This window comes from Lagenorhynchus albirostris, chromosome 3 (genome assembly GCF_949774975.1).
Source record: "Lagenorhynchus albirostris chromosome 3, mLagAlb1.1, whole genome shotgun sequence".
NCBI lineage: Eukaryota > Metazoa > Chordata > Mammalia > Artiodactyla > Delphinidae > Lagenorhynchus > Lagenorhynchus albirostris.
Genome location: NC_083097.1, coordinates 40,275,755 through 40,298,619, shown reverse-complemented (window position 1 = coordinate 40,298,619; position 22,865 = coordinate 40,275,755). Strand labels below are relative to the sequence as shown.

At 40.3% G+C, this 22,865-nt stretch overlaps 1 protein-coding gene across 1 annotated transcript in view; it reads right to left on the bottom strand.

Moving 5' to 3' along the window:
* Positions 1-180, bottom strand: part of ITGA2 (integrin subunit alpha 2) — a 104,425-nt gene extending 104,245 nt beyond the window's left edge. The window contains exon 1 of the mRNA XM_060142940.1: positions 123-180. Within this exon, the coding sequence (XP_059998923.1) occupies positions 123-180 (58 nt within the window). The remainder of the gene's footprint in view (positions 1-122) is intronic.
* Positions 181-22,865: the final 22,685 nt, after the last annotated feature.

The window sequence follows — 22,865 nt, the reverse complement described above, 5'->3', positions numbered from 1 at the left end:
ACGTGGAATCAGAGCAGAGACGCGCGCCACCTGTGCCTCGCTGGCGCAGAACTCCTCGCTTTCGCCCCCAGGACCCACGCAAGTTCCTCCTGCAACTCATGCGGAGCAAACCCGTCGCTTACCTTGATTGAGCACTAACACCAGCCGCAGCAGTGTGCCGCCTGTCCGTCCTGGCCACATCCTGAGCCCGCCGCCCCGGGCAGTGGAGCTGCTCTGGGTTTGCACGGGAACCCAAGGACCCGGAGACTCCCCAGGAGCCGTCCCGAGGTCTTCTCTCCCGCGCCCGGGTGTGAGCAGGAAAAAGTTGCCGGGCAGCTCCCGGGGCGCCAAGGCCCGCCCCTTCGCCTCAGCAAACACCCGACCTGCCCCGGCCCCGCCCCAGCTCCGCCCCGCCGCCCGGAGAGCTGCACCTGGGCTCCTCCACACCCCCGCAGACCCCACCTCCACCCCCGCACACCCTCCCAGCCCAGGGATCCAGGAAGTGGTGGGGGTGGGAACCTCGCCCCTGGGGGCTTTTCCTGCCGGGCGCAGCAGACGGGCGAAAGCTCGCCGGTCTGCTACCCCACCCCTGACAGCCTGACGCTGGCCCGTGGGGGACCAGGGTCCCCGAGCGGCCCCGGTCATCATGCAGGCCTTCCGGCTCCCGGCTCCTGGCAGGGGTGGGAGGGCTGGGGGGGAGCCGTGAGCCTCAGCCACAGTTCTCAGGGGCTGCGCGGTGCATGCCTTCTCTGCCTTTCCCAAGTGGGTGGAAAAACGGACAAAAATAAGCACAATGACCAGGTTAGAAACTAACTCGACAGGAAAGAAGATCTGCCCACAAGTTATGATTATCCCGAAGTGATATTTAAGCAAGAACTGCTGCAAGAGCGCCGTGTGTGTGTGTGTGTGTGTGTGTGTGTGTGTGTGTGTGTGTTATAAATCCTCATACCTTCCTCTCCAAATAAGGAGCTGATTTGATTGCCAACTTTAAGCGATTTACTTCAAGACACACAGAAGAGTGAGAACCCCCGTATGAACTCGTGATTCTTTGTTTGTCTACATTACATCGTGAGCATTTTCTTCCATTATTTCAGGCTCAGCTCTGGAAAGAGAACATTCCATAACCACTTCTGAGATTTTTACTTCCCAACCTAAGAAATAGAATATTCACTTTTCTCTAAATCTGATTTTTCCTCCGAAAGTTCACCCACAAATTCCCAGCACATTGTTGAAACCAGAATCCTTCCAGTGACTACTTTTATGAAGTAATCAAAAGTTTTAATACACTAAACTTAAGGATTTGCTGGTCTAGTCATTATTATTATCACCATTCCAAATCTTTATGGAGCAGGTACTATCAGGAGGATGGGATACTAGCATACTGGCATACTGCCCCTAGGAAGCAAAGTGGTTCAAGATGGGAAGGACGTAACTGGTAAAAATTCAAATGCTCCCCTTTACCATAGCTAGGGCTGGAGTCTCAAATAGTTAAAGTATTAAATTGGTATTCATCAGATGCTACTGCTTATAAATCATGACTATAAACTCAATACATTTGAAACCAAAATCTATGGCCCCTGGTTGTTTCCTGTTTTCTTATCTGTCACTTACTACTTACTAATCCTGACAAACACCTGAAGGCATTTTTTTCCTGCGCTGTGGATGGTACTCACCTGCTGACTAAGACTCCATATAACACCTGAGAATTTGTAGGTGGCCGCTCACTAACCCTGACACCCAATCGTGGCTCTCCTCACAGACTTCTTGCAGGAAGTCAGCCAGGTTTCAGGGAGATGAATATCTGTCTGTTTCCTTCTGACTCACTGAAATGTGAGTAAGTGTTTGGAACAGACCCTTGCTTGGGAGGCAGGAGAGTTCCCTTCATGTGAGACAGGAATCTGTGCTTTGTCTCAGAGCGCTGGAGAGGAAAATGCACCCTTCTTTGCTTTTGTGCTCAGAACCAGACAAATTAACATCCTGGCATGAGGTACAGAATAAATCAGGAGCTATATTTTTCCAGAGCAGGCAACAATTTCAAATTTCAAGAAACAAAGAGCCAACTCCTGCCCCGCATTAACTTTTTTTTTTTTTTTTTTTTTTTTTGCGGTACGCGGACCTCTCACTGTTGTGGCCTCTCCCGTTGCGGAGCACAGCCTCCAAACGCGCAGGCTCAGCGGCCATGGCTCACGGGCCCAGCCAATCCGCGGCATGTGGGATCCTCCCGGACCGGGACACGAACCCGTGTCCCCTGCATCGGCAGGCGGACTCTCAACCACTGCGCCACCAGGGAAGCCCCCCGCATTAACTTTTTAAGAGTGTAAAGGGTTCCTGACACAAAACAGTTTGAGAACTTCTGCCTTAAACTTCCTAGGAGATATCCTGCCTAAGTGTAATTTTTCTGGACACCACATTCTGAGCTGGAAATAAGATTAAGGGAGGGCTTCTCAAACTCTTTGGTCTCAGGATCCCTCGGATGAATGAATATAAAAAAATGTGATTATATATATGATGGAATATTATTCAGCCATAAAAAAGAAGGAAATTCTGCCCTTTGCAGTGACATAGATGAATCTAAAAGACATTATGCTAAGTGAAATGAGCCAGATAAAGACAAATACTGTATGATCTCACTTACATGTGAAACCTTAAAAAGTCAACTTATTGTACAGAGAGTAGAATGGTGGTTACAAGGAGCTGGGGTGTGGGGAATATGGGGTGATGTTGGTCAAATGGTACAAACTTTCAGTTAGAACATGACTAAGTTCTGGAGATCTAATGTACCTCATGGTGCCTATAGTTAATAATACTGTCTCATATGCTTGAAATTTGCTAAGAGAATAGATCTTAAGTGTTCTTACCACACACACAGGAAAAGTAAATATTATGAGGTGATGAATATGTTAATGAGCTTGGTTGCGCTTATCATTTCACAATGTATATGTATCAAAACTTAATTTGTCCATTTTAAATATGTACATAAATTTTAACTGTCAACTACCCCCTCAATAGAGCTGGAAAAAAATATTGAAGATCTCAAAGAACTTTTGTATATGTGAATTGTTTCTATCAATGTTTACCATGGAAGAAATTGAAATGGATAAATTTTTCAATATTTTTGTGTTAATTCATCTTAAAATAACAATAAAACTATTACATGTTAACATAAATAATACATTTTATGAAAAATAACTATTTCCCAAAATAAAAGAATTCACGAGAAAATGACATTGTTTTACATTGCCAAACTTTTTAATATCTGGCTTAAAAAATAAACACTTGGATTCTCTTATCTGCTTCTGCAGTCAATCATTGTAGATACATAGTTTTGGTGAAATTATATGAATTACTCTGTCATTGCACAGATTTATAGCTGGAAAAATAGAACGTACTTGTGGCTATTCCTCTGATACTGCACCAAGATTCAACAAGTGGTGTTTTTAAAAGACTAGTTGTGAAACTGTGGGTTAAATCCATTTCACCTGCCTTCACTCATCAAAGTCTTTTTAAGACTTGCATGCCCTCCAAGCTGCACGTAGCCTAAACCATAAGATGTTTGCCCCAGTGAGTTGTTTTCTAGAAACTTAGAGTCTGCTGTGTCCAGTCTAAGCTGAGCTGGTTGAGACTGGATAGGAACATTGATCCTTCAGCTGGGCATGCACGTACAGTCAGCACACGGAGGGCAAGGTGAGACCCAAGAAAGAGGCAGACCACTACAGATTGGTAGGTGGCAGTTTTAATAAGCAAGGGAACTTGCATATGAGGCTTGTCTTGGGTAAGATGAGTGGATCTCTGTGCCCTCCTGCAAGATGATGAGTTTATATAGAGGCCTTAATAGCATTCAGTCACATGTACAGTTCAGATGGTTTCAGTAACATTACTCTCTCAAGGCTTGGAGTGACTCCTGCTGTGGGAACAGTGGGTAGAAGGTACTGGGGGGCAGGGAAAACCTGTGAAATTGCCTTGGTCCAGCTCACAGTTATCCTCTCGGTGACCTCCTCCAGCACCTGGTGCACTAAACTTCATTGGTCCGTTGAGTATTTTGACTAGATCTCATGCAAGATTTTGTCCCATTGTGGCTTGCATTGTTCATTCGGAAAACACTAGTTCATAGAGTGATGCAACTCTTTGTTGATACATCTCTTTATACGATATCAAAAAAATCATATCGCCACCTATCTCATGAGAAAAGTCTTTACATATCAGAAAGCTGTCAAACTCATGCTGGCAGATACACATTTTCCAAACTTCTCATTTTCATTTGAAAGCTTGAATTTTATCATTGGCAAAATAGACTATCAGTTGTTTCACTTGAAATGAAAGGCCCACTTTGTTCATTTTTGAGAAATGTCTGTGAAATACCCAAGTCTGGATAATCATAGTTTGTCTACCAGTTGCTCTTTCAAGTAAAACTGGGCTTCCATGTGCATTCCTGAGACCACCGTTCAACTTCAGTGTGCAGCAGGAGTGCTTTGTACCTACCACCCGATTTCCTCATGCAAAATATAAGACATGTACTCGAGTCAAGATTTAATGAAAGTAATAATTTTTACGGGTTTGTCAAGGACATTCTCAAGTAAAACTAGCCTTCCTTCCCTCCCTCCCTCCCTCCGTTCCTTCCTTCCTTCCTTCTCCTTCCATTCTTCCTTCCTTCTTTCCTTCCTTCCCTCCTTCCTTCCTTCTTCTCTCCTCCCTCCTCCCCTTCCCTTCTCTTCCTCTTCCTCCCTCCCTCCCTCTTCCTCCCCCCCTCCCTCTTCCTCCCCCACTCTCCCTTTTCCCTCTTGCCCTCTTTCTCTCTCTCTGCTAGTGCTCAGGGTTGAAGAATGCAACGATTACTCTTACTGATCATTGTTCTTGCAATGCAAGATCAGGGCACCATCCCATTGCACCATCAGGGCAAACGTGAAAACAGTGAAAAATGCAACTAATGTCTCAGTATTATTATAAAAGTAGTTTTGACCTACTGATCACTTAAAAGGGTCTTTAGGGCTTCCCTGGTGGCGCAGTGGATGAGAGTCAGCCTGCCGATGCAGGGAACACGGGTTCGTGCCCTGGTCCGGGAAGATCCCACATGCCGCGGAGTGGCTGGGCCCGTGAGCCATGGCCACTGAGCCTGCGCGTCCGGAGCCTGTGCTCCGCAGCGGGAGAGGCCGCAACAGTGAGAGGCCCGCGTACCGCCAAAAAAAAAAAAAAGAGGAGGCTCAGATGAGTTTTTCCCAGCATTCCCTTCTGATCTTTTTTAGCTTCATATCAGGCTCTTCTCTGCTTATCTCATTTCCATGTATACATTCACTTAAACCACAAACCTCTGCTTTTCGTCCTCAGAGCTACCACCAGGCCTCCCGGCCACCGCACTGTATCAATTCTCTCTTTACCCTCTACCCTGGTTATCGATGTCATCTCCTACCTTCTGTTCCATTGCTACTCTCTTTAAAGCCCTTTTGATCTTGTACCACGAGACAGTCTCTTAAATCATCTCTCTGTGCTTTCTCCATCCCTGTTTCCAAACCACTTTTTATACCATCATCACAGTTTTCTTTCTAAAATGCAGGATTGGTCTGCTGAAAATCTTTGGACGTCTACCAGAAGAAGTTCAAGCACCTTAGCATTTAAGCTCCCACTTGAACCCCAACCTGCCTCTGCCGTATCTCATGGTTCCTCCCTACACTTAGGGCAAATTCACCCATTCACTGGCTGACCTCTCCCTTCTTTGCTAATTCCTTAGCTATTTTTTCCACCTGGAATAGTTTTCTCCCTTTTCTGCATTTCTTAAAATTCTACTTCAAGGCTCCAGTAGAATTGTGTATTAGCTGCCCAGCCTTTCCATCCCCTTTATTCATAATGAATTATTCTTTCTTGGCTCCCATCTCCCACAGTTTAAAAAAAAAATCTTTCTTTTGTATGTATTATGGTGTGACTTGAATTTAGTTACATGTGTATACTCCACCTTCGCACTTAAATGCTAGATCTCTTAAATATATGTTTATATCACAAGAGTCTACTCCTATACCTGGCAAATAAGTTCCTAAAAATAGTTACTAAATTGAAATGAAATCCCTGACAGTTTGATATTCCTCTCCCTAGTCCTGAAAAAGGTAATGAATGTGAAATTCTATGTAAGTTCTGAAAATTTGAAATGAAGTAACCAGTGGCTCCTCAAATGTCACCCAGTAAATCCATGACAAGTCTGAGTGACATTCACAATCCATTGAGTTTGACTCACCATGGGTGTCCAGGTGCTGGTTGAGTTGCATAATGTCCAAAAGTAAGAGACATTTCAACTAAAGAACGAACAAAACAAATAAGCAAAAGTAAAATACTTCTATGTTTCTCAGTTCTCTGCACTTATCAATATACCTACACATTTTAGACTTCTCTGTTTCTCAGTTCTCTGCACTTATCAATATACCTACACATTTTAGACTTGTATGTTTCTCAGTTCTCTGCACTTATCAATATACCTACACATTTTAGACTTCTATGTTTCTCAGTTCTCTGCACTTATCAATATACCTACACATTTTAGACTTGTATGTTTCTCAGTTCTCTGCACTTATCAATATACCTACACATTTTAGACTTGTATGTTTCTCAGTTCTCTGCACTTATCAATATACCTACACATTTTAGACTTCTCTGTTTCTCAGTTCTCTGTACTTATCAATATACCTACACATTTTAGACTTGTATGTTTCTCAGTTCTCTGCACTTATCAATATACCTACACATTTTAGACTTCTCTGTTTCTCAGTTCTCTGCACTTATCAATATACCTACACATTTTAGATTGTCCGTATCTGTCTTCATACGTGTGCTAGATGCACAAAGTGTCAGCTCTGCCTGTAGGTCATTCTGAGTTTGCCATGACTCTCCTCCAGAAGTCACTGCCTGCCTCCTAGGGATAAGGGTAGACACCTGACCCCAGCTGATCGATCAGACTGTCTCCCAGGGATTTGTATTCAGGGTATAGATTCTAGAGACTTTGCTGACTACATGCACTAGAATTCATGCTCACCCGGGGCAACCATTTTCTTTAATGAGTATAGAAAAAGCCAGTCTGCAGCTATTCATAGAAAACAGAGATGCAGAGATGAAAGGCCTAGAAACGGAAGCACACATGCGCTAGGGAGAGAGGGAGTGGGAAGTGAGAGATTGCTTTAGTTATTACCTCTTTCTATTTTCTGTTTCCAGTCATTTGTGAGATCTGCCTGCCCTTCCAAACTTTATTTCCATGAAATGCCCCAGTATCCTCCTAATATTTTTTCTTTTTCTTTTAATCTGGTTTGAGTAGGTTTCTATGCTTAGCACTAGCTTACCTTTAAGGCATATGTGTTTCTCCAATGGGAAATCCTTGAGGACAGTGAACACGTCTCACTAACTTCTTTTACTCACGGTCCCTAAAACAGGGCCTGGCATAGAGCTGATGCATAATAAATGTTTGTACATTTGCTCAACTAAGGACTAACATCTTAATTTATTAAGGGAAACCGAGAAAAGGAGTTAGGTTTATCTCTTAGAACTTAGGAAAAGCTCAATGAAGGGGAAACATTATTCATGTATACTTTAGATTCTTTTAAAGAAATGCGTCATATCATGGATCCAGCCAGCTGTATGGCTCTCTGCTGTTCTGCTCTCTCGGGAAAACTTAGATGTTTCAGTTAGAAATCAGCTGTTTTTCAGAGGGGAAGAAATCAATCTTACTTGGTCTAAGTCAAAGAATAGTTAATTGAATGGACATGAGGAAATTTCAGAGAACCCAAAGACATGAATTACAGCCTGGTCTTAGGGACCTAAAGTGGAGACTGGGAAGGCAAGAACACAGTTCACTCTATAACTTTTAGGGATTGTGTGAGTTCTTGGCTTTGCCTTCCTCCATTCTCCTCTCTGTAGACTGACTTCCTCTTTAATTACTCATCATTTCCAGTGTCCTGTAACTTCACCCAGCAAGTACCTTTAGCTTCCCATGGCCTATCTCTAGTCCCGATTCTATGAGACCTAAGTTTAACTCAATACACGGTCTTCTTTAGTTTGACACACTCATAAACCATTCACGATCTCTTTTTTCTTAAAGTCCTCTGCCAATCTTTGATTCTTTAGGTAGCTTTTATTTTTTTCTGAAACCAAGACCCCTCCTTTCTCAACCATTTGGCAATTTAACTTTTAATGCATCCTATGAGTGACATTAACTCCTATCTTATTTGAAGTAACTTTGATTGTCCCATTTGGATTGGAGTCAATCCTTTTTGATGGAAATGAATTTCAAATGTTTAACATCAAAAAGTCAGACAGAGCCAATTTTGCCATTAGGATTTATCTGACTGGCAGGCCAGTGAGTTTTGTTTACACATCAAAAGAATGAAAACAGTGAAGATGGGAGAGCCTCAAAAGATTTTGAACTTAAATTTTGCCAGGAATCTCAGTCTTAATCATCTAATCTAAATCTTTTCTGCTTCTACATCCCCTATTATGCTATGTGAGAAAGCAACAGCTACACTCCTGCCTCACAAACTTTGGTCCATTTCATGGTCTTGTAATATTTGCCTCTAAGTTTCTTGTATAATTCTTTTCCAGACTTTCTCTCTTTCTTATAAATTCTTATAGTTTCTAACATGATCTTTCACTTGAATTAAGTTGAGAATCTTGCAATAACTTTTACGCATTCACTTAACATTTATTTAGCACCTACCATGCACAAAGTAATGGGCTCAGTACTGTGGTGAGGACCAAAATGTTAACTGCCTGTCCTCAGTGAACTTGAAATCTCATTCCCAAATATTGTCCTTAGAGTCTTGCTCTAGCTGAAATTATATGAAGCATATGAGCAGAGGATACGGAAGTTCAGTCTGGTGTATGCCATTCAGTTCAATGAAAGAACATTTAGGCATATTTTCTTTAGATTCAGTATGAACCTTTATAAAGGTATAGTTACATGAGAGGTGGCTTATACCATTGAAAACCTCTAAATCTGAAGGTCAATGCAGATGGTTCAAAGCTTAAAGTTGAGGGGATTTAACATTTTTCAAGCCCTTAAAACAATACATTTTCACATGCTACACTAGGGTAAGGCCATTCCTTTTCTTCTTAGAGTCGCCACCCGTGACATGTACAAAGAGGTTGTAAACTGAAATTTGTCAGCTGCCAGTCTCTGAGTACAAATGCGATCCCATTCATGCAAATACCCAGATGTCCTCCTCTCACTGTATAGGGCCCTTCTTGAGTCCCTGGGCTGTGACTTACACACCTGTGCTCGGAGATCAGTTGCGACTGCTGTTGGCCCCTACAGCTTGAGAGTGGTTCTCTCCTCAACCACCAAGTGTGTGTAGATCCCTTTCCATTTTCCTTCTTGTGATAACTTCAGACTTCATGCTGCCACACTGGCTTATGAATCTGCCTAAAAATGAGGAGGCTGCAACCTCCTCTCAATTTGACATTTTCTTAGAGGGATTCCCCAAAAGGCTTTCTTTTGCTCCAGTGTGATACCCAGAGCCAGTGAGATTCACCTGTGGCCATACTTCCTTCCCCCTCCCCCAGGGTGCATATCTGCATCCTGGGAGGCTGAGTTTCAAAGCATTCAGACAAATTACCACATTATATGCAGAAACGCTATTTCCTCCTGATCCTTGGCTTTGTTTCTGAGTCTGGCTCAGCATTTTTTCCATCATACTTCCTTGAATCTTGGCTTCTGTTCTTTTCCATTCTCCGCCTTCTCCTTCCCCAACTACCTAATTCCACATGACACATATGACTAAATCTCAGCTCCAACCCGAGCACAAACCCCTGCCATATACTTTTATATATATATATATATTTTAAGCAGAAAATTATAATAGTGATTATATTTGTTTTTTCTTTAATAATTGCACTGAGGCAGAATTGACATATGAACTGTACATACTTAAGTTATATGATTTGATAAGTCTTGGCATTACATATTTATATTTTGAATAAACTTTTAAATAATATTAAAATTTTTTTTAAAGTACCAACACTCTTGCGCAGGAGTGTGTGTGTATGCGTGTGAGTGTGTGCTCCCACATGTGTGAATATTTGTGTGTGGGGTTGGAGGGCGAGGAGGATGTACTCACAGGAGGCAAGCTAACTTGAGGATCCAGAGTCTGGAGGGCTAATCTTACAGACCCACACATCCAGGGGAGGAACTATCCCTGGGACATAAATCAGGTGTGAAATATTAATCCAAGAAACAAGGGGTTTTTCAGGGGGAGATATTAATTTGAGTAAAGCAAGGTGTCAGCTCTAAATACCAGAGCAGCGGGTGGGGGGGGACATATTAAAAGGATTACAGAGAGAATGGTAAACGGTAGTATCATACTAGGAATAGAGTAAAAGATAGTGCTATATTTTGGCTAAGTTATACCACAAGTGGTGTGGTAGATAGCTTCCTCATTTCAGCAAACACAGACTGGATTATGAACCAAGAGGAGGGACTGACTACAAATTAGAAGCCACAGAAGTGGTTCAGAGTGTGCCACCACAGAGCATGCCAATTTGACATAAAGGTTATTTTGAGTCCAAAGCAATTGAGAATAAACAGACTCAAGAAAGACTCTGCTTTCTCCTCTCTACCAGGAAGTGCAGGACAATTCTTAATCACCAGAGATAGCTCTAGACTTACCAACCAAGAGAGGGCACCAGAGAAACCTATATGACAAGCCTTATTAATTAGCCCTTTTCTTTCGTTTCCCTGTATATTTACCTTTCCACGGTTTGCAACCCATAAAAGCCTAAACTACTTTTCCTTTGTCTTGTCATTTCTCTACAAAATTATTGTGCTTTGTTAAGATGCTATAAAACCCCAAGTTCTAACCACCCCTCCTGTTGGAGAAGGTCATCTAGCAGATGTGACCAGTGGTTGACCCTCAAGCTGGACAGGCAACTGGAGGCTCCTCACCTCATCCCCTGTCCTGGGAATGTGTGTTCCACCCACTTATCCCACACTAGGAGCCCCTTCAGGGATACAGCCTTGAGAGACTAATGTGCTGTTGAGACCAACTAGACTGTGTATGTGACTGAACCGCTTTAAGGCCTCTATATAAACTTTGATGATTCTGGCAGGTGACTGCATTTCTACTCATCTTGCAGGGGCCCAAGACAAGCCTTGAATGGAAGTTCCCTTGCTTTTTAAATCTGCCACCTACCAATCTGAAGTGGCCTGCCTCTTTCTTCGGTCTCTCCTTGCCTTCCTAAATGGCAAGGGACCAGTTTGCGAACCAACACCTTTGAATTACTCATCACTGAGATTCCCATATATATGCTCCATGCACATGTTAATAAACTTCAGCTTTTTCTTTTCTTGAAAGCACCCTCCTCCCTGCTAACACCACCAAGCATATCCAAATGATCAATATCAAAAGCAGAAGAAGCCAACTATGACCTGGGCACCATACTATGCAGTCTGGACCATCTTCGTAGTAAGAGGAGCAAAGGAAAATGAGGACAGTCTTGCTGTTGATTGATATCTGTGAGATCTACATTCTAGTGACCCACAGAAGATCAGAGGAAAGATTTAGGTCTGGGGGTCCTACACATCTCTAAACAGGACTTGATTCAGAGAAATCTTATTGTAAAACTCCAATCCATTGACTGTATGCCTCTATAACTGCTCTCATGCCTGAGAACCCAAGGGTTACACACAAATGCTTGGTATATTACAGGCAGATCTCATTTCATCGCGTTTCTCTTTACTGCACTTCACAGGTTTGCGTTTTTTACAAATTGAAGGTTTGTGGCAACCCTGTGCCAAGTGAGTCTATCGATGCTATTTTTCCAACAGCATTTGCTCACTTCATGTCTCTGTGTCACATCTGGGTAATTCCCACAATATTTCAAACTTTTCATTATTATTATGTTTGTTGTGATCTGTGATCTTTGATGTTACTACTATGACTTGCTGCAGGCTCAGATGATGGGTAGCGTTATTTAGCAATAAAGTATTTCTTAATTAAGGTATGTACATGAGGGGTTTTGAGACATAATTGCATTACACACTTAATAAACTATAGTATAGTGTAAACATGCCTTGTATATGTACTGGGAAACCAAAAAAATTGTGTGACTTGCTTTCTTGCATTATTGCTTTATCGTGGGGGTCTGGAACTGAGCCTGCAGTATCTCTGATGTACGCCTGTATGCACTGTTGCATGTAAGTTGCCTTTTGTTTTTGTTTATAGTCTATTTCCACCCCCAGCCCCAAAGTAGGATTTCCTTATATACTCCTCTTACTGGCTCTCAGTAATTGCAGCAAAGCAACAGAACTTCCTGCATTTCTTTTTGAGTTGTAGGCTGCGGAGATGAACATGAGGATGGAGGGGAAGTTCGGTGACAAGCATCAGTGCTGATTAGAAAAGATTAGATCAACAGGTTGCTGAATCACTTTCCATCCATTGACACACAGTTTAACTTGAACCCAAACCAAAACTAACTGTTGCCATTTCTATATACTTAAAATTATAGATGTATGTTCTATAAACTGTGGCAAAAAGAAAATGTGTCTATTTTTGACTAAAAAAATATTTGTTAATGTCAACTACAGTGGGAATTACATTTGAAATAGTTTAAAAAAGTTACTTGGAATCTAAAGGAAAAACAATTTTCTTGTTGTCCTAAGTTATTACAGAAATTTAAAATCTATATATCTCACTAAGAAGAGGGCAGTGAGATAATTATTTGACTGTCTACCATGTGTTAAGAATGTATGACATGCCACATGTATTATTATGTTAAGTTTATTTTCTTTTGGCTTCTCATAACAACTTTATGAGCTATTGTTATGATGTCCATTGTGTGAGTGAAGAAGCTTATTCTTAGAGGGCCAAGGTCAGGAAACAGGGCCCAAGAATGCACAGCTAGTAAACAGCAGAACGGAGATGTGGACCCAAGCCCCCCAGACTCCAAAATCCATTCTCTTTCCAGTATATTGCAGGACCAAATTACACTTTGAGATACAAAATCCCAGCTTACACTCTTCAAAACTGCATTATAGGGAAAAGAATCACATAAATGTATTAGGTCGTTTTTGCAGCATTTAGGATCTGAACATTTCAGCCTGGTCAGTACAGGTAAATATGTAAGAGAAATATCCGTTCTGTTTCATCAGTTTCTAGTCAAGGAAGCCATATGGGCCTAGATTGAAAATACCTTTTAAAGATGTGATTAAATATGAATAATTAGTCTCTCTTCTTTCCTTTCCTAGACATTGTGGCATTAATATTGGCATTTAGTTTCCTTAAATTGCATCCTAAAGTCCACGTCCACCACAGCTCCTTCCCCAGATGTCATTTCTGGAGCCTAGAATTTAACCCACACACACTCTTGCAATCTCCTTTTCTATAGACTTAATATTTTCTTTTCTTTTTTTTTATGTGTTTTTTAAAAAATATCTATTGGAGTATAATTGCTTTACAATGTTGTGTTAGTTTCTGCTGTACAACAAAGTGAATCAGCTGTATGTATACATATATCCCCATATCCCCTCCCTCTTGAACCTCTCTCCCACCCCTCATCCTCATTTCAGAAGTAAAGACAACACAGCACCTTTGTACTGAGGATGCCAGCGGCAGGACATGCCAGGAGCAAGAACTAGAGGAAGAAAATGGCAGATGCCCCTTGATAACAAAGAAGCTGTGTTCTTTTTTTTTTTTTTTTTTTTGCGGTACGCGGGCCTCTCACTGTCGTGGCCTCTCCCGTTGCGGAGCACAGGCTCCGGACGCGCAGGCTCAGCGGCCATGGCTCACAGGCCCAGCCGCTCCGTGGCATGTGGGATTTTCCCGGACCGGGGCACGAACCCGTGTACCCTGCATCGGCAGGCGGACTCCCAACCACTGCGCCACCAGGGAAGCCCAGAAGCTGTATTCTTGAGCATGAGACAGCCTTTTGGGGAATTCCAGAAAGAGCTGGAGATGGGTTATTTGTACCTAATGCCTTCATCTCTTGAGAACCTTACAAGATTTTCTCTTCAGATCATATTTAAGGTTGTGCCTTTTTAAAACAATCTTGACTGGAACTTGGTGAGCCTCTTTCATCTGAAAATTCTAAATTTTTTTCAGTTCAGGGAAATTTCCTTCTGTTATTTCCTTGATTATTGCTTCTACTTTCATCTCTACCTTTCCATCTCTCTAAATATTATATGCATAGTGGGTCTTTTCCTTTTCAGTATTTTTGTTGTTGTTGTTCCCGAGACTGCTATCTGCTTCTGTCACCCAGCTTCACCATCATTTGAGTTGCTGGCTTTCCATCAGTCTAGATATTTATAATTTCCATTTAAAAATCTTTTCTTATTTTTCTTACCTTTGTTGTGATATAATGTCATTACAAGAAAATGTACTAATTTTAAGTGTGCAATTTGAAGAGTTAGGACAAATTTATATAATCATGCAACTATTACCTCAAACACAATGGGGAACTCTTCTTTCGCGCTAAAGAATTTCTCTCACGGCCCTTTGCTGTCAATCTCCACTTAGTATTATTGATAGAATTAAAAAGCATAATGTTGACAAATTCCTTAGCCCAATGCCTGGCATGTGAGATATAGGCAATAAATGTCAGTGTCCTCCCTTTTTCCCCTTTCCTCTTAGTAAAATGGGAAAGTTCACCAAGCCTCATCAGCTTCATGCAAAACTACCTGCTTCACATCCTGCAATTCCACTCCTGGGTATACATCTGGGAAAAATGAAAACACTAATTTGAAAAGATACATGGACCTCAATGTTCATAGCAGCACTATTTACAATAGCCAACCCAAATGCCCATCAACAGAAGAATGGATAAGGAAGATGTGATATATATCACATCAAGAAAAGAAGAAGAAGAAATTCTGCCATTTGCAGCAAAGTGGATAGACGTCAAGAATATTATGGTTAGTGGAATAAGTCAGACAGAGAAAGACAAATACTGTATAATTTATATGTGATATCTAAAAGATAATACAAATGAATGTATACGTAAAACAGAAACAGACTCACAGATATAGAAAACAAACTACTGGTTACCAATAGGGAGAGGGAGGAGAGGAGGGGCAAATTAAGGGTATGGGATTTAGAGATACAAACTACTAAGTATAAAATAGATAAGCAACAAGGGTATAATGTATATCACAGGGAATTATAGCCATTACCTTGTAATAACCTATAATGAAGTATAATCTGTAAAAATACTGAATCACTATGCTCTACACTTGAAACTAATATAATATTGTAAATCAACAATACTTCAATAAAAAAATTATTAGGAAACAAAACAAAATAAAACTACCTGATTGCATGTCCCAGCTGTAAATCTCTTGCAGAATACAAATGACTCCATTTAAATATACAGTCTTCATTCATGATGATGTGGTCCATCTTAGATGGTAGAAAACTGAGGTGCTGTCAAACAATACACTAATTGGAATCTTTGCACAATTACCCACCTTATAATGGTGAGGTATGCAGAATGGGCAGGAGTGAAAGAAAGGTTTGAAAAGTGTGTGAAAAGGAACAACAGATGGTACTTGGGTGCAAATAGAATAGAAAAGGCTGAGAGTAAAGGAAGAAAATAGCAAACGAGAGACTCAGCATGTAAAACTAAAAAGCCCTGGGCCTTTCATCAAGGACGGTTAGATTCTTTGGCATGGCTAATTTCCAGCTCCACTAATTACCATCTAATGGTCAATTCTGGAGCTATTCTTTATTTTCCAGGTTGGGGCATTTCCACGCTTGCCTTTGGAATGCCATTTGAGATTCTGATATCTAAATGAATTCATGCCACACATACTCAGTTGAAAGATACTACAACAACAACAACAAAAACATCTGGGTGAAATGGCAGCTAAAGACCAAACCTGCAGATGTTTCAATGCTGCTTTTATTAATTCAAGCCAGTACTTGCCAGTCGAGTACTAACTAGATCTCTGGCACATGACCAAACAGCATTCATCTGTGAAGTGGCTGGCAGCCTGGGCGCTTGCCCTATTATTTCTGAAATGAGGAAGGAATTGGACCATTGTAACTAAACTCTGTGCAGGTCAGGGATGCTACACACTTTTAAGACTCAAGTCTCAGAGTGAGATGACTCCATGATTCGGCTCTAATCCACACAGAAGTTTAATTTCAGGCACCAATGGGTCCTTGAAAACCTGCAAGACAACAAAGTCAACTCAAGTATAAATCTAGGATTTCTATATACTTAGAGGGATTCCAGGGGTCTCCTTCTCCCTCATAAGGATAGAATCTTCCCAAGTCTGGAATCGCACTCATCTTAAAGTTCATTTTGTTTGATATTAAGATAGCCACCCCCAGCTTTTTTATGGTTACTGTTTGCATGGTATATCTTTTCCCCATAATTTTCCTTTCAATTTATTTGTGCTTTTGAATCTTTCTCTTTTAGAGGACATGTAGATGGACCTTATTCTTTTATCAGTCTGACAATCTCTGACTTTTGATTTGAGTGTTCAGACCATTTACCTTTAATGTAATTATTGATATGTTCATAGTTACGTTTGCCATATTACTATTTGTTTTCTATCTGTCTCCTAGTTCATTTGTTCCTCTGTTTCCCCTTCACTGATTTCTTTCTATTAGGCTTGTAAGATACTGATGCCAGGCCTTGTTTTTGGCAAAAATTCTTTCTTTTTCTAGGCTTGTTTAAAAAATAACCCAGTTGGTTTTGCATGATAAATGGGACCACATTTGCTATTATTCTTAGTGAGATTACCTTTCCCATCTTTCCCTATCTACTCCTTGTTCTCTACCCTGTCCCACTGCTGCTTGAAGAAGTAGTTAAAGAAGTAATTATTTGACACTTGGACTATGGAGAATTCTAGTATGGCATGTGTATATGTGTATAATGGTTATTAACTTGAGAGAATGTGGGAGTAATTTTCCTCCCTGTTGTCAACTCCAGAATAAGGGAAAGACTTTGATGGCTATCACCCTTTTAATGTGAAAGAAAAATTAAGAAATGTAATGTTAAAATTTTTTAAAGTACAGGGAACCATATTCTCTGCGATTTCAAGTATGTCAAAATAGAAATATGGAAAAAATAAACATGTTTGCTCAGAAACAAGACAACTTAATGTTAGTAATTTCTGGTGCTGGTGTAATGACTGTTTTACAATCATTTTTCTGAATTCCAAACTTTTTACAATGTGAATATATTCCCTTTAACCCTAAATGATTTTTTTCTCACCTAAAAATTGATATTTATTTAAAAACAATTCAAATAATATAGCTATTCTAAAGAAGAAAACAGAATCACCTCCATCCCTTTTAATGTTCACTTGTATTTGGTGAACATCGCTACTGAAATCTGCTTATGACTGTCACGTTAATTTTATAATCAGACATCACGAAGGGAAAGAAAAGCAAATATTGTGTCTATGCTCCAGACTTATAAATAATAAATTTCTATATATGTCATTTATTTTACAGAGAATATATCCAGATTTTTTCTAGTACCTGCACTGCATTTTCCTCCTGGGCAAATGGCGAAATGGGAGAAGAATTACTTACCTCACAGTAAGAGAGAAAAGACAGCACACTGGGGCCATGTACTGACACAAATTTGGTACAGGACCTTACAAATAACCTCTTCAAAACTCAGTCTTTGTCTTCCATAAAAATACCTCCCTCACTCACCATACTGCATAGTTTGAGGATAAAACCTTTTACAAGATGAACATGTCGGGACTTCCCTGGTGGTCCAGCGGTTAAGAATCTGCCTTCCAATGCAGGAGATGCAGGTTCGATCCTTGGTCAGGGAACTAAGATCCCACATGCTGGGGCAACTAAGCCCGCATGCTGCAACTACTGAGCCCACATACCACAACTAGAGTCTGTGTGCCACAACTACAGAGCCCACACACTCTGGAGCCCACGCCATAACTAAAGTGAAGCCCACCTGCCTCAACTAAGACCCGACGCAGCCAAAAATAATAAAATAAATAAATAAATAAATATTAAAAAACCAAAATGAACATGTTATTACTACTCAAACTTCTTCCTGCATTTTCTTCTAGCCCTTATACATGAAATAAGTTTATTTCTTTAAACTATAAGCTGAATAGAGAAAATACCTTTTTTTTTTACTTCTTAGTATATTTTTGTTTTATACTATGTGGTCCAATCTATTATTGTATAGCAGACAATTTATTAATAAAACATCTCATTAGAAGAAGATATGTAGTAATAATGGATTCTGTGGTTTTTGTCTCAAGTTTGCAAAAGACTAATCACATTGCTATATTGTGTACAGGAAACACCATAGACAGACTTAATTTGCTTTCTGTTTTTTCCCTTTAGAGCATCAAACTGAAAGCCTACCGAGGAGCTAAAAAAAAAAAAAAGTTGGTGCATTGGAAGAAATATTAATCTTGGATAAAATTTGTGTATTTAAAATCACAGCAGTCACATTCTTCTTTTAAAAAGTCATCTTTTTAAATTTAACATATAAAACAGGATGCTCATTTACCTTGACGTAAAATACACAGCTGATGCACAAGATAAGACAGAATTATACAAAAATACCAAACCTCTGACCTCAAATCAGTATACAGGATGCACCATACATAGGACATTCAAAGCACTCTTTTACTCTCTCAGCTATTTCTAATTATATCAACTTAAATCATTGTAATCTGATGACCATTTCTTTTTTCAAATGGGTTGAAATTAGGCACTTAATAGATTACTAGAATCAACAAAGTTCGTGCTTCTTTGCTCTTGAATGCAATCAAAATATTTTCTTCTAACGAGTTGGTCCAATAAAAGTCTTGTAGAAATGCACACACCCTTAAGCTATTCATTTTAATGAGTTTATTCTGAGATAAATAATAATAATAATAATAAAGCAATGAATATACTTTATGTTAGACCATGCAGAAAAGTTTATTGGAGTGAGTATGATACATGCTTCAGGGCAGTAGTTATTATATGCAGTGTTTTACTTTTTAATAAAATGGACACAATTTTTTACACTGTCTCTTATCAATTTTACAACCTAATAGTAGTAACACACAGTACACCAATCTCCCTTCAGGCTGGTCCTCCTGATAAGGAACGCACAGGGTGGCTCTTGTAACCTGAATAAAGGCAGTGGTGTCTCTCAATTAAACACTAAGTATCGGGATGTACTGTGTGAAATGCTTCTGGAACGAAGAAGAAGATCTGAGCTGTTGTTACTTCAAATGATTGCTTTTACTTGAGCCAAAGCATGTTAAACTTCAGGAAATTAGCCCTAGTTAATAGACAGGTAAGAATATACTTTTACTCTTATTTAATCAACAGTTTACTTGTGTGAAGTACATGTGTTAGTCTTGTAGCCAGGTATGATGTGGGCTAAGGAAGCTTACAGTATTTTTGAGGAGTAATGGTGTGTACATAGAAGATGAATAGCTTCATCCCCTCCCTCTCCCTCTCCCCACATTTTTTTTTCTGTCTCTCAAAATGCAAGATGCCTCGGGGGCATGGCAGGAAGACCGTCACCTGTCATTGGACCTATGATGCTAAGATCTCTCAGAAAGCCACAATTAGTGTGCCGTGTGGTGACTTCCTTCTGCTTGGCAATATGTAGCAGAAAGAAACAATTATGATACTCACTTTTCCCCATCCAATCCTCTTTCCGCTTCTTGAAAAACAGGACTGGGGACAGGGACTGTCAGTAGGAGATTGCTGAATCCTGCCTTTTATTTTGTCATTTGGAACATTTCTTTTAAAAGTTTTGTCCCCAATCTCTATGTATAGATCAAACTGAAATAAAAGGTTAAACACTGAGTCTCAGTCTCTTGCAGGAAAGCTCCTGAAATTCCAGACTTAGTCGTTTTTCATCAAGATGTGACTTCAAATATGGTAAGTTCAAACATAATCATAGTTATGATCGTCACTGGTATCTGCCTAGTATATTGCCGTGATTTCCATGGTGTGTCAGATAATTAAAGGTTTTCCAAGCCTCAATTCACCAGTAAAGAACATCTAGATCTCAAGGCCCTGCAAGGAGTACCAGGCTTAGAATGGCCTTGCCAAGAAGACCCAAATTAAGACCAAACATCCCCACTGTACAGTTGAGAAGAGAAACAGCCAACTGGAAGGCAGAAAGCAGAGAGATCCTGCAAATGAGCCCTGGGTCCTACTGTCCAGTCTTCATGGTTTTGAAATTCTCTAGCCTGTAATGGGAGGAAAATGCAAGGAAGTCTTGTGTAAAGTTCTGAAGTCACTAGCTATGGGAGAAAGCCTTTAATATATTTTAAAAGGAAAAAAAAAAAAAAAAAGCTGATCTCAAAGCAAGGAGTCCAACATTAGAAGTGAGAACTTATCCTTGTATATTTTTCAGTATGGTAAAATTTCAGCACGTGCATATGTGTGTGTCTGATGTGGGAGGGCTGATCCTGGGATGTAGTGGATTTGGGAGCTTAGGCCATTTACAGCAGCAGAGGATCCATTCTCATCAGTTAGGAACTGGACCTCCTGGGCACCACATGTTGTAGGGGACAATGCACCTGGGGCTGAAGAGCCGGCACATGCTCCTTTACTTTTCCTCAAGGTTGATGGTTAAAGGCTGTTACTTGGAATTGCTAAATTCAAGGTTACATTTTAACATGAGGATCAAAAATACTCGTTCACCAGATTACAATGTTAGATTTTAACTCTCTTTTTATCGTTCTACTTAAGATGTTGCACAACAGTGCTCCCATTGAAACGGCAGCCTTTAGCCTTTAGTAATGCACTGCAAAGTTCACTTCCAGTGGCGGTTTCAGAATTTCTGGGTAGGAGGTATTTAGAGACAGCAGTCTGATTGGAAGGGCTGTCTAGTGGATTCACCTGGAAGTTGTGTTTGCATTAAAATGCCTGCTGTTTACAGTTAAATTGGAAATTTTAGTTAGAAAGTAGCATCATTTCCAGGATTTTAAAGCTCTTCTTTTCTTTCTTTCTTTTTTATTTTTTGCGGTACGTGGGCCTCTCACTGTTGTGGCCTCTCCCGTTGTGGAGCACAGGCTCCGGACGCACAGGCTCAGCGGCCATGGCTCATGGGTCCAGCCGCTCCGCGGCATGTGGGATCTTCCTGGATTGGGGCACGAACCCGTGTCCCCTGCATCGGCAGGCGGACTCCCAACCCCTGCGCCACCAGGGAAGCCCATCATGTTTTAGATTATAATTTCCATGGGTGAGGATGGGGATTGGGGGGTTGCTGATGGAGACCCACCAAAGGGCTAAATCCTGCCAGCTCTCCACTGGAGTAGATGCTGACAGTGTCCCAATAACAGTCTGTAAATTTCTTCAAGCTGTTTCATCTCTTCAAGCCTTTCATTCTGTCCCTATTACATTTACCATACCAACCCTTTAGATTGCCACAGAACAGAGGACTGACATCCTGTGTAAATGATCAAATCACAGAAGGTGGTATTCGTAGCAAACAGAGCACACGTTTTAAAAAGATTTTTCTCTAGTAGTCTTCTTGAAAATCTTCCTTGGGTGAGAAGACTAATCTAATGGAGGGAGACTTGAGAAGTGTTGAAAATCAATGAAGGATACATAGGATACTATTTTTAAAAGGCTGATTTGCCAGAAGCCTCTTTATTTGAACAATACTGTGACTGTTCTGGGCACACGGACCATGCTCTGAGCCTGGGTCTTTCTTAGTTTTCTCACTGTTGTGCAAAGCAAGACAGTTAATTCACACGGAGCAGATTACAACATGTTTGACAGAGAAGATATCCTGTAGGAAAGCGCAGTGCATAGACGCTGGCGGGCAGCCTTCATACAGTGCAAACCGTGGCCCTTCGGGGGGCCGCCTGGAGAGAACATGCCAGCCCTTCTCTCAGCTTCTCCTTCCACCCAGGTTTACTCAAGCACTGCGCAACCACCTTTTGCTTTGGTGCAGATATTTGTTTTCTAATTGAGCCTAGATATTGGTTTTATAAGAGGTAAAATTATAAATTACTGTGGTTGAGTAAACATCAAATTTTGTAAAATATGTCCTCCCACAGCCTCATTTCAAGCACAGTTATGACATAAAAAATATTCAGAGATTAAATTGCCCATGAATCTAGTGCTCGGAGAAAATAATTGAACAAATTGGATCACTGAAGTTCAAACTGGGTCATAGAAATTACAAATATTTACAAAGGATGACCTTTCACAGTATGGCTGCAGGGCTCTGGATTCTGAGAGAAAGTGAAGCAGCTTCTTTGTGGTTGTGTAGTTCTGATTTTCAGTGTCACCCTTTATATATATATATATTGCTTTCAACTCCTTTTCCTGCAAGTTCGTATCATTTTATTAACATTAAAGGAAGACTCTAATTTTAGAAATTGAAATTGAAGAATGGGAAACTATGTAGCACTTTGCTGGGTTTGAGATCAACGTTTTAAGAATAATTTGAAATATGATTGTATTGTGCATGTTTGTGTGTGTGTATATATATATATATATTCATGTTACATTTCTATTTATCTATCATCTACACCTATCTATCTATCATCTATATCTATCTATCCATCTATCATCTATATCTATCTATCATCTGTCATCTGTCTATCTATCATCTATCTTCTATCTATCATTGTCATCTAATCTATCTCAATGGTGCACTGAAGTTAGCTCATACTGGTTCTTGAGAACTGACAAATACATTTTCAGGAATTCTGCAAGCTGGTTAGGGCTATGTTGGTAGCTTGAAAATGGCCGTGACAAAACTATTTAGACCATGAAAACTGGTAAATGACACAAATCAGGGATTTTTTTCCTCCTGGAGAGCCAAGTTGTTCAATAATTTACCAATATACCATTGTAGGCTTGGTAAGGAAGGGGACTTCATACGTAGTTCAGTCCACAGTGGAAGAAATAATTAATTAAAAAAATACCAAAGTTAAAAAAAGAAACTATTTTGCAATTTAATTTAAT